This window comes from Phyllostomus discolor, chromosome 8 (assembly GCF_004126475.2).
Source record: "Phyllostomus discolor isolate MPI-MPIP mPhyDis1 chromosome 8, mPhyDis1.pri.v3, whole genome shotgun sequence".
Lineage (NCBI taxonomy): Eukaryota > Metazoa > Chordata > Mammalia > Chiroptera > Phyllostomidae > Phyllostomus > Phyllostomus discolor.
The window spans coordinates 41,823,856-41,835,613 of NC_040910.2; the positions used below are offsets into that span (position 1 = coordinate 41,823,856).

At 44.9% G+C, this 11,758-nt stretch overlaps 1 protein-coding gene across 1 annotated transcript; it reads right to left on the reverse strand.

Moving 5' to 3' along the window:
* Positions 1–4,791: 4,791 nt before the first annotated feature.
* LOC114503637 (olfactory receptor 7D4-like) lies at positions 4,792–8,748 on the reverse strand. The gene has a single exon (XM_036032292.1). It carries the CDS (start codon positions 8,387–8,389, stop codon positions 7,451–7,453), a length of 939 nt encoding a protein of 312 aa, XP_035888185.1. The 5' UTR covers positions 8,390–8,748; the 3' UTR covers positions 4,792–7,450.
* Between the last annotated feature and the right edge of the window lie 3,010 nt (positions 8,749–11,758).

An 11,758-nucleotide genomic window follows, 5' to 3' on the forward strand; every position in this document is an offset into this window, starting at 1 on the left:
TCCCAGGCTCATTAGTGAAGGAATAGCATTCATTGCTTGGCTCTTGTCTAGTGTGGAAAAAAATAACTGTGTATGCCCTAGAGGCCAGGCCTACGGGGAGGAAAGCATGCCTCTCAGCACTGAGTCAAAGTTGGTATTTCTTAATTAGGAGCCTTGCAATCCAGTGTGATTATGCCCTCTGTGCCTAGTCCCTCTGTCACATTAATTAGCACAGAAGGAAAGTGAATTCCCAGCTCCACCTAAGTATTCCATTGCTCTTGAATCTTATTGTACTTCCTTGCCAGTTCTTGGCACAGATATATCTTACACAATCTCTCTGGAGGGAACTTCTAATTATACTCTTACCTAGTCTTGTCTCACTATGGCTTTCAATTCTTGGGGCCTCTCAGCAGTAAGCAGCTCTGTCTTGTGTAGTGTCTGAATAATGCCAATTCACTCAGGATTTTTTCCTCTCTAGAGAACTAGTGACTGTCAGCTAAGTGCCTTGCATGGAATTAGGCTTTGGGAAGAAAGACAATATGACATGGTACTGTCCTTAAAGGAGTAGAGGTCAAGGAGGAGAAACAGTTAATTCATTCAGGAAGTCTCCAGGATAGGTTGTTGAACTTGGAGCGGTCAAGGAAAGCCATATGGAAAAGGTGATGCAAGCCAAGTGTAGAAGGCTTATATGTAATGTTGAATGAGCATGACAGTCCTGTGTGTAAGGCACAGACAAAATGCATCACATTCTTTGACATGTAAAAGGACAGTCTTAGAAGTATGAGGTAAAGCTGGAGGGGTAAATGAGATAGGTTATATAACACACACCGACGTACATTAATATTTTACATAACAGTCTCAATTTAAATGTTAGTTGGGGCTCCAAGCTGGCCCAAGAAGTTCATAGCCTTTGTCAAGCCTGGATGGGAGGTACAGCTCCAAGCTGCAGGAGCAGGCATCTGAGGATCCAGTGTCAGGGATGCCGGCCCCAGGCTTCCAGGTGCCACCCTCATAGGACTGAGGAAGAAACGGGACCCGACCTGATCCAGGCCTTTCCCCAGATCCCCCAGAGGGAAGGCAGGAAGGAGGGCCAGGAGGCGCCCTGTCCAGAGGTCTGAACTGAAAGGGCAAGGAGATCAGGATCTTCAGAACCAGAAAGATTGGTGATCATGGAGAGAGACTGGGCCAAAATGCCTAAGAAGAGAGCTATGTCTTCCCAGGATTCTTCCTTTTCCCAAGAGATGAGCACAGAAAAGGGAGAAGTGGCAAGAAGTGGGAGAAGTGCCTCACAGCCAAATCCCAGGCATCCGTGATATTCAAGGATGTGGCCATGGACTCCACCCCAGAGGAGTGGGCTGGATCCTGCACAAAGGGATGTGTGTGATGCTGGAAAACTATAGGAACCTGGCCGCCCTGTGGTTTCCAGTTTCTAAGCCTGAGAACTACAGTTTGGAGGATGGAGAGGAACCATTGATGCTTGAGAAAAAAAGTACCCAAAAGCAGCTATTCAGGAAGAATAATTGTCACATGTGTGTCTGCCTGAGGAAATTACATGTATGTAATCTAACAGGTAGGACCCTGGATGCACACCACTGGTCCACATGTCTCACCGGAGAAGACTCCTGAGGTCTTTATCTGTCGGCATGCAGAGACCTCTGCATCCACGTTAGCAGCCACTCAGCTTCCCTCGTCCACGTGGACCAGGATTAGTGGATCCCATCCTCTCTCAGTAGACATTAGCGCTCTTCCCAGTTCCTGGAAGTTTCATCAGTGCTCTGATGGGGAACCTTGAAAATACACCTTTGAAAAATTGTGCAAGACTTGCTGTGGGGGGACCTCTTGGATGAACAATACCAGGTGAAGTTGTGCATCTGTGGAACTGGGATGGGTCCTGCACACTGTTCTCCCAAGGGGAGGGCCTTTCCCCCTTCTCTGCAGGGGATAAGCTGGGGCTTCTGCTACCTCACTGTGTCTCCAGGGCTGGTAGCCACCAGGACAGAATCCTGCCAGTCTGAGGGAGACAGTGCTCTGTCTCCATTGGTGACAGTGGGTGTGTCCCCATCTGGGAGGTTGGGCATCTCTGACATGCAGAGACGTGTGCACTGCCTCACGGTGGAAGTGCATGTGCTCGCCGCTGTCCCTTTAGAAAACAGACTTGCAAGAGTTTGCCGCACTGCAGGCATGTGACGCTTCCCTCTGGCCTTGTGTTGTGAGGAATGCTGTCCAGCTTGTGGTTTGTCCTCCCAGATTTCTGCATTCTTTCATTTCATCTGGGCACAGGATGAGCCAGCCATTGCCTATTTTGCTTCTGGCCCTCACCTCACACTCAGCACAGCAGTCTCTACCCTGAGATTACATACAAACTTACCAAAAGGGCTTCTTTTTCTCTATATCATCTCTGATACCTCTGGGATTCCCCTCTTAATACACAAAAATATGTGAGCAAACAGAAGGAGACACCTATTGTAAGATCCCACTTAAGGAAATGTCCCAAATAAGTTAAAAAGAGAGAGACAGCTCATCAGGGGTTGCCAGGAGCAGGAGGAGTGGGGAGTGAGCATTTTTAGTGCAGGGTTTCCTTTTTGGGGATGGGACATCCAGCAGCTAGACTGTGGTGATGCTTGCCCAGTGTTGTGAATGCCCATCATGCTCAGAGATAGCCCAATTTACAATATGAACGATATTTAATACTTAATCATGCTGTAGAGAAAGGGGAAGTATTACAATATAAAAGGAAAAGGTGAAATGGGTGATAAAACAACTTCTGGTGGGTGTAGGAGGGCTGGTTCAATAACACACGGCTCTAGAATTGGCCCTGGTGCATTTTGCAGGGACAGCTCCTCCCCTGTGATGGGAACCACGGCAGGTAGGGTGGGGCCTCAGTCAGATCAGCAGATGCTGCACAGCCCGGCTTGGGCACCAGCGCTGGAGCTGTAGCAGCTGTTGGAGGTGGCATGACCACTGGAGATGGGCACCCCTCCTGGTCTGACCCTGCATCCAGCTCTTCCAGATGTAGGACAAGTGCTGAAGCAAAAGCAGGCTTTGCCTCCTGAGCCCCTACTGGAGTTGCAAGAAAAATCACCCACGGGCCTGGATTTCCATGTCCCCCACAGATAAAACACAGCCAGAGCCTTCCAGAGAAGCCACAGCCCAGGACCCACTGCAGGATGTCCTTCCCATGGACAGACCAGAAGATGGTGGTGTGAGGCTGGGGCTTTGCCCCTGGGCAGCCTCTGTGGGGGCTTCCTGTGTGTCTGGCACCACCCCTTCCCACATGCTTGCTTGTACCTCCAATTCACACCCCCCTCTTCCACCCTCTCGCCCTTGGCCTCCACATCATTTGGCCACTTGCAGTAAGATGGCCACTATGCTCCAAGATGGATTCTGAAATCTTGAGCTGCCTGTGGAGCCTGGATGGCTTCAGGAAAAGTCTTTTTTTTTTTTTTTTTTTTTTGGCCATCCATGGGTACCAGACCCCCAGAACCCTGTGTGGCTACTGTTACAACAGGCCTTCTCTGGCCCTCGCTGGTGTGGCACACCTGCCCCTCAGTGGTGGAGACAGGGCCAGGGTCTTTGGCAACCACCTGTTGCTCCTCCAGGACCTGGGCTGAGCTCTGTAATGACAGTGACTCACAGCCAGTCGCAAGGCCTAAATCCCTGCTGGGCCCTAGTTGCTGCTGCTTCTGCCCCCTGTACCTTCTACTCCAGGATCAGGCCCAGACCTGTGTCTGCACAGACCTCTGCCCAGGGGAAATGAGATTCACCTCCTGGGCTTGGGATGAACCTCGGGCAGGGGCTGCCACCCATACTCCATGTCCACCCAGGCAGCCTTGACCTGGGGTGGAATGTGACTGGCCCACCAGGCTTCTCACCCTCCTCTGTCCATTCCTACTGAGGGAAGGGCCTGTTCACCTGAATCCCCTTACACACACATACAAGTAGGTAACATAGGACTGCTCAGGTGGGATCAGAGTGTTGGCCTGTCCCAAACAAAACTGCCCTGGGCTTTCCCATGTGTTACCTCTGGGTTCCGCTTGAAAAGGGCCACAGGCATCTAGGTTGAGTCTGGACCTAGGGGATGTGGGCGGCCATGGCAGAACATGCTGTCACCGCTCCTTCTTTTGAGGCCTTGGCCTCAGGATATAGGCAGACAACAAGAAACATCCTGCTGGCTGAAATACCTCTACTTACGTGTGCCAGGGAGGGGCAGTTTCAGAATATGGCTACCTGGTTACCAGGGTTCCAAGTTCTGTGTGGCTCTGTTGTCTGGAAGTGAGGTCATTGCCTGTCCCCTGCCCTGAGCATCTCCTCAGATAAGAGCAGTGACCCTGCCTGGAGAACCCGCGCCTCCCTGCTGGAGAGGCTGACTCTAGAGCGTGTCTCAGGGCTACACGTAGGGCCACTTATTGAACCTGTGCTTTCTGTCCCACTAGAATTTGTTTTCTTCCCCCTCTATGACTTTTAAAAAGTTTTTTCCCTTTATTTTTTTTACAGTGTGATTCATGTCATAAATAAAAGTCATTGTTTATATTTAAAAAATAAATGTTAATTGAAGTTGATGGAAATCCATTGACATTTGATGAGCTTTGCAGCTGAGAAAGTTAACCTGTGCCCCACACTAGATTGGAATAAAGGGGTCCCATTTATATTTGCTGCATAGCGACCTACCCAAAACACAGTGGTTTGATGCAACCAGGGTTTATTTACTTTACAATTCTGTTGGTTGACAGTTTGGGCTGTGCTTAGCTGGGCTCACTCGTGTCCGCCATTGGCTGCTGGTTTGGCGTGGGGGTTACTTGCTGCTCACTCAGGTTGCGTCCAACAACTGTCCAGAGAGTCCTGGATACATGCTGCAGGAAGGTTCAGAAGAGCACAGGCTCTACTGTGCGAGTGTTTGTCCAGTCCTGCTCGTGTCAGGTGTGCCTTGTGCTCCACTGCCCAGTGCAACTCATGAGTAAGCCCCAAGTGGGCAGGTACTCAGTCACCCAGAAGGGGTGGGGTCACAGGCAAGTGAAGGAACGGCAGCTATTTTTGCAGTTGCCACAGGGCCAGTGTTTGTATTGCAAGTGTCCAGTGGAGAGGGAATAACTTTATATAGATGAAATTGACATGCAATAAAGTTATACTCTTAAAATACACAGTTTGATTAGTTTTGACCTCTGTGTACACTTGTGAAGCCATCACCACAACCAAGTTGGTGAAGTCCCAAAGTTCCCTCATATTCTTTTGGAATCCCAATCATTCCCCAGGCAGTGAGCCAGCAAGGGTCTCGTCCTCCGGAGTTTTGGGGCACTAAAATTTATTCATCTGGTTATTCAGCAAATGGCACTGATGCTTCTGTTGCAGACCTGAGGCTTCCTCCATGCAAGGACAGTCTTGACTAGAGACTGGTAGCTTAGTTCCAGTCTGTTCTGGGCCTCGGGGAAACCAGGGTCTTCCCCTCACTTCATTTTCCCTGCATTTTCCTTTCCTTGGTTCTGCTGAGTCATGGTAGACTGGTGGTTACCATTCAGAAGTGATTGTGCCCCTTAGGGACATCAGCAATGTCTGCACATGTTTTAGCGTGTGAATGACTGAGGCGAGAGGGTGGGGGAAGCTGTGGCCTATAGTGTAAAGGCCACAGATGCTGCTACATTTTCTATGATGCACAGGATAACCCCACCATAAAGAATTATCCGGCCTCAAATGATAACAATACCCAGGTAAAAAATTGATAGAGTAATTAATTTTCTGTACCAGGGGCGAATTGAAAGATGGAGGCCAAATCAGGCAGTGCTCTAAGCTCATTAGTATGGTCTTAATCTCTTGGCTTCATCTGATCTGCCCAGGTCACTGGGGCCAGGTACTCTGTAGAATGGTTGGTAGGAAGACCATATTGCACCTAATAAAGTGATTTGTTTTTCCCAGAAGCAATCAGCTTGTACCTGCCTCACCCTCAGACATCTGCTGGAGAATGAGGCTGGGCAGGGCTTTCTGGGTTCCAGCATCCCGATCTGCCTATTTCTGGCACAAGGTGGGGGCACAAATAATTAAATGCTGTGTTCATAATATGATGCCCACTATGTTTTGTATATTAGACACTTAACACTAATTTTCTGTTTTTACCCTGACAACTATTTATTCATAAAGAATTGGAGGCTGCTTAGAGATGGTCATTATGCTAATGGTTAAGGGAGGATTCAAATATCAGAATCTGCCTAGTCTGAATCCAGTGATCACCAAGAGGGTTCCACAGTCATCCAGACAACCCAGGACAGATTTTTTTAAGTAAGTTTTTAATTTTTGCTCACAGTTTAAGAGATTTTCCCCATGGGCCTGAACCAGTATAAAGGACGCTTTGTTTTCCCAGTTCCCTGTTGTAGGGAGTCCATGTCTGGGGTCCTTTCTGGGTCCAATCCTTAGTCTCTGGGCCCAGGGAAGTTCTCTTCTGGACTCTACTGATTGTTCACAATCTCTGCACATTTGTGTGGTCAACAGAGACCTTAGTGGCCCTCCTGGATCTTGTGGTGGCTAGCAATTATTGAATCAGACACTGTTCTGGGCGCCCTCATGTGTGACATTTAATCTCTCCCCAGAACTGTTTAGGAGATGTATTGTCATCCTTATTATTATGGATGAGGGTATGGAGGTGCAGAGAAGTAACTGTGGGTAAGATTAGTGAGTGATGAAAATATCTGAATCCAGAGCCCTCTTAGCCACTGTGTTCTGCTGCCCCTCAAAATATGATAGATACTGTGAAAACTGGAATGAGTAGGGGGTGATGGCCAGGGTGGGCCTCTGAAGAGCTGACAGTTTTGACTTGAAGCCTAGCTTGTGAGAAGAAGCCAGGCATGTCAAGATCTGGTGAAACATGAACCAGGCCAGGAAGAGAGAGAGTGGATTGCTTTGGACTCTTGTTTCAGATCTGCTGGTGAATAGGGATCAACAAAGTTCAGAGTTTTCTCTCTCTTAAAGTAGACACTACAAAGAAGCTTCTTATTAAAGTCTGAAGAATAAGTCAGTTGCCACTACCAAAGCAGGATACAGTAAGTAAAATTTTATGGGGTCAAGGAGGTCAGTATGATAGCCCAGATAACAGTTCCAGACAGACCAGGGAAGACATGGTCCATGGTGCTTTGTTCCAGCTAGAACATAACCTGGGGATAAAGATGAGTCAATACTGTCTACACATTTGTTGTCACTCTTTTTCTGTTCTCCCCCACTGCATTCCTTGGCTTGTTTTCTCCTCTCTTGATGCTTGCAGGAGTCTGCATTTTTAAAATAGTTTATTTTCACAAGTTTAGTTATTGGTGAATCATTCTTTTTCCTTGGTGAATGGTGGGCTTTTGGGTGTCCTCCTTCAAGTTTGTCATTGGTTCACCAATGTCTTCTAGTATATCATGAATAGCATTTCTTCTCTGTCTTTGGACTACATATTCAGGAACACTAGTTATCAGCACTTTGGATCTCTGTTGCCTTAACTTGCATGACTTCACCAAGAGTGAGCTCCTCTGCTGAAAAGTCTCCTGAGAGCCTCTTTCATGTTCCTGTTCCTCAGACTGTAGATGAAGGGGTTTGGCATGGGGGCAACCACTGTGTATATCACTGAGGCTATTGAACCCCTTCTGGAGGGATGGGCTGTTCCAGAAGTGAGGTAGACCCCAAGGCCAGCACCACAGAACAAGGAGACAACAGAGAGGTGAGACCCATAGGTGGAAAAGAATTTATACTTACCTCCAACATATGAAATGCCCATTAATGAGGAGATAATTCTAGAATAAGAAAAGAGAAACCCAGCCAGGGGAATAACACCCAGCAGACCCATTACAAAATACTGTAGGATGTTGCTGGCAAGGGTAACAACAAGCTTGAGGATCTGAACAAGTTCACAGAAGAAGTGGAGGATTTCTGTCTCTTTGCAAAAGGATACCCTCAATACCATCAAACTTTGCAACAAAGAATATGTCAGGCAGATTAGCCAAGGAAGCACAAGCAGGAGACTACAAAGGCAAGGGTTCATGATGACTGAGTAGTGCAGGGGGTAACAGATGGCCACAAACTGGTCATAGGCCATGATGGTCAGTAGCAAATTATCAAGCCCAGCAAAAATCATGAAGAAATACATTTGGGTAAGGCAGCCTTCATACGTGAAATCTTGGCTCTGTGTCTGGATGTTCACCAGCATCTTCAGGATGGTGGTGGAGGTGAAACAGATGTCAACAAAGGACAAGTTGGAGAGAAAGAAGTACATGGGCGTGTGGAGGTGGGAGTCAGAGATGATGGCCAGGATGATGAGCAGGTTTCCTGTAACACAGACTAGGTACATGTAAAGTAACAACCCAAAGAGGAAGGCCTGCAGGTCCATATCTTCTGAAAGTCCCAGAAGGATTAATTTTGAAGTAGCTGTTTGATTCCCTGTTTCCGTATACATTTATGGGAATTGCCTGGAAAGAGGCAAGAATAATGTTAAAACTAACAAAACAGGAATGTGCCATCCATTTCAAACTCCCTCGCTCATTAAGTTTTATGTTTTATCTAAGAGTTTTGTTTTCTTTATTTGATGAAAATCTCGTCAATAGTACCTTCCCTATCATGCTTCCACCACTACTACCTGGAATACTTTCTCTTTAAAATGAATGTCCCACGCCATTCAGGGGTCTCCTTTGCATTATCCCTGACTCCTGGCTAGTCCACTTCTTTGTAATTCCTGTAAAAGGACAATCAGCCTCCTCAGCATCTCCTTTCTGCCTGGTAGCTGTGGTGTCTTTGGGTCCCAGGGAAAAGTAGAGGATGGGGAAATCACTGGCAGTTGCAGAATTTAGTGATTTTTTTTCTAAAAGAAAGTTTATTTAGCTTTCTTGTTTGTTTTGTTGATTAGGTTCCACTTATAGGTGAGATAATATGCTATTTTTCTTTCACCACCTGGCTTATTTCACTTAGCATAATGGTCTCCAGTTCCATCCATGTTGTCATGAAGGGTACAATCAACAAAACAAGCAAGCAAGCAAAATATAACCAGAAACACTGAAATAAAGAACAAACGGACAGTAACCAGAGGGGAGAGTGGAGAGGGATAATGGGGGAATACAGAGGAAGGTCCGTCAAGTAACTTATATAAAAGACACATGGACAAAGCCAAAGGGGGTGAGTTTGAGGGTGGGAGGCAGGGAGAGGTGGGGCACGGAGGACTGTGGTAGGGTAAAAATGGAGACAACTGTACTTGAGCAACAATAAAAAAAGAAAAGAAAAAGTAGGTAGAGAACTAGAGAAAAAATATCACATTTTCACAGATATAAAGAAAAACTTTACATAATTTTAAAAAGTTTATTTAAAAAGTTACAGAGGTAGTAAAAGTGAGCAGTATATGACATAGACTTAGGAAACAAGTTGCAGAAGCAAAAGAAGGGCCCTTGGAGTTTAGGAACACACACTCGAGGGGTAAGGGGGGAGAGAGAAAAGAGCTAATGTTGTGCTTTGTTTGCCCTCATGTCATTTACCAATATCTTGAAATAGACCATTCTCTGTCTCAAGTTTGACTCAGAGAACGTTATTGGGAAATGATTTTACAGATAATTCATTGCTATCCTGATTTAGCCCTGTGCCATTGTAATGACCACGATGAACCTCCATGCCAAAGACCAATCAGACTCCCCTACCATTCATTCTCATTGTGTCCTGAATGTTTGCATTGTAGTTCTTTAAATTTCTTCAGATGGAAGAACTATACCTTTTCTATTTCATTTTCATTTTCTATGCCAAGCATTTAGGACAGTACCTGGTACTGGGTTGGCCAAAAAGTTCATTTGGTTTTTTTCTGTATGATGGCTCTAGTAGCACTTAGTTGTCTTTAACTTCATTCAAAACAATTTTGTTAGATCTAATTGTGACAGCTGTCATCAGTGTGCATTTAAAACACCTTATCAAAATTGGTGAATTTTTGTGCAACCATTTTAATATTGAAGCTGGAATGAAATATACAACATTTTGGCATATTGTGTTTTATTATTTCAAGAAAAGTAAAATGCAGCTGAAATGCAAAAAAAAAAAAAAGATTTGTGCAGTGTATGGAGAAGGTGCTGTGAATGATCATATGTGTCAAAAGTGGTTTGCAAAGTTTCATGCTGAAGATTTCTCACTGGAAGATGCAATTGAGATGGTAATTGAGAACAAGCAATTTTCTACCATGCAGAAGATGGCTGACATATTCAAAATATCTAAATCAATAAAATTATTGGTGAAAATTAAAAAATGTGTCTTTCATTTTACAGAAGAAACTGAACAGACTTTTGGGCCAACCCTGTTATATAGAGCATAACAGGTGCTCTATAAATATGTATTTAAATACAATAAAACTTAAATTAAATTTAAAAAGAAACAATAAATATGTTAAAAGAAAATTTCAGGGACTAGGTAGAGGCAATTCCTTATCAAAATCCCTTAACCACAAATAAAGACACCATTTATTATAAAGGTATTTTGATTGAACAGAAAGAGAATGAGAGCTTTCTATCTTTTATTTCACTCCATTAAAAAAGGGGGACCATTGTTCAAATATTAGGTTGCTGCCATAGGAGGGAATTTATAAACTCAGAGACAGCGGTCTTCAATTTTATTTTTATTTTTTATCCTCACCTGAGGACATGATCATTGACTTTTGAGAAAGGGAAAGGGAGAGAGTGAGAGGGAAAGAAGCATCAATTGCCTCCCATATACACCCCAATTGGAGATAAAACCTGCAACCTAAGTATATTCCCTGACTGGGAATTGAACCTGCTATCCTTCAGTTTACAGGACAGATGCTTCTACCAACTGAGCCACACCAGCCAGGGCAGCTGTCTCTAATTTTTTACACATGTAAGAAAAAGTCCCTTCCTTTGAGTTGAAATATGTCTCTATTATAAATTATGTGGTCTTAGTTCCTCCCTCTGAGGGTCATTTCTCTTTACCATGATCATCTTTAAATATTTTGTGGACATCTGGAAGATTCTGTCTCCTCATTTTTCATTTATTCCACAGTTATTTGAGTGCCTACTGTATGCCAAGATCTGAGTGCGGACTTGGTATAGAAAGGAAAGAGGCAAGAGCTCTGCCTTCCTGTAGCTTTGAGTACCATGGAAACATTGCTTCCTTTGACTCCTCTGCACTAATTATCCTAATTAAGATCCTTATGATCTGCTTGAGGAAAGTGATCAGAAATATTACCTGATCAAAGTTAAGGAACATTAACTTAGCTGGAAATCAAAGAAAGTTTGTAAAAGAAGGTTAATGATGACGGTAGGCAACTTTTAAAACCATGATAGATATAAATGCAGCTCCACAGTAGGATGGGGGAAGTAAGAAATGGGTGAGGATGGCTGTTGCTACAATAGTTTTTCATAAAATAGATGAATAAGTGAACATTATTATTTAGGAAGAAACTTACTGTCTTTGGTATCAAAATAGCAAAATAAACCACCAGTGGACATGTTCTTCACTCACCAATGCCACTTTAATTCAGGTCCTGCTAACCTCTCACCTGTGCTCCAGATAGTCTGGCACCCTTCTAGTCCATTCTGAGGGGTATGTCAGAATAGTTCCAAAGACAGCATTGTATGCATCTTAAAAATTACTCAGTGGCTCCATGTTCCTCCAGGAGAGAACCTAAACTCCAGAGCCCTCCACGACCTGGCCCCTGTCCTATTGAGCTGTCTTCCTCTCCCACTCCACCACCCTCATCCTGGCTTCTAATCCATCCTTTGTATTGAGCAGGAAATTCCCCAAAACTTTTCAGTGAGGCAAGAAGATGGCTATCACTCTGAAG

What these genes read in the sequence shown, in the direction of transcription:
- LOC114503637 (XM_036032292.1), bottom strand. Translation starts at nt 8,389, where the DNA reads ATGTATACGGAAACAGGGAATCAAACAGCTACTTCAAAATTAATCCTT.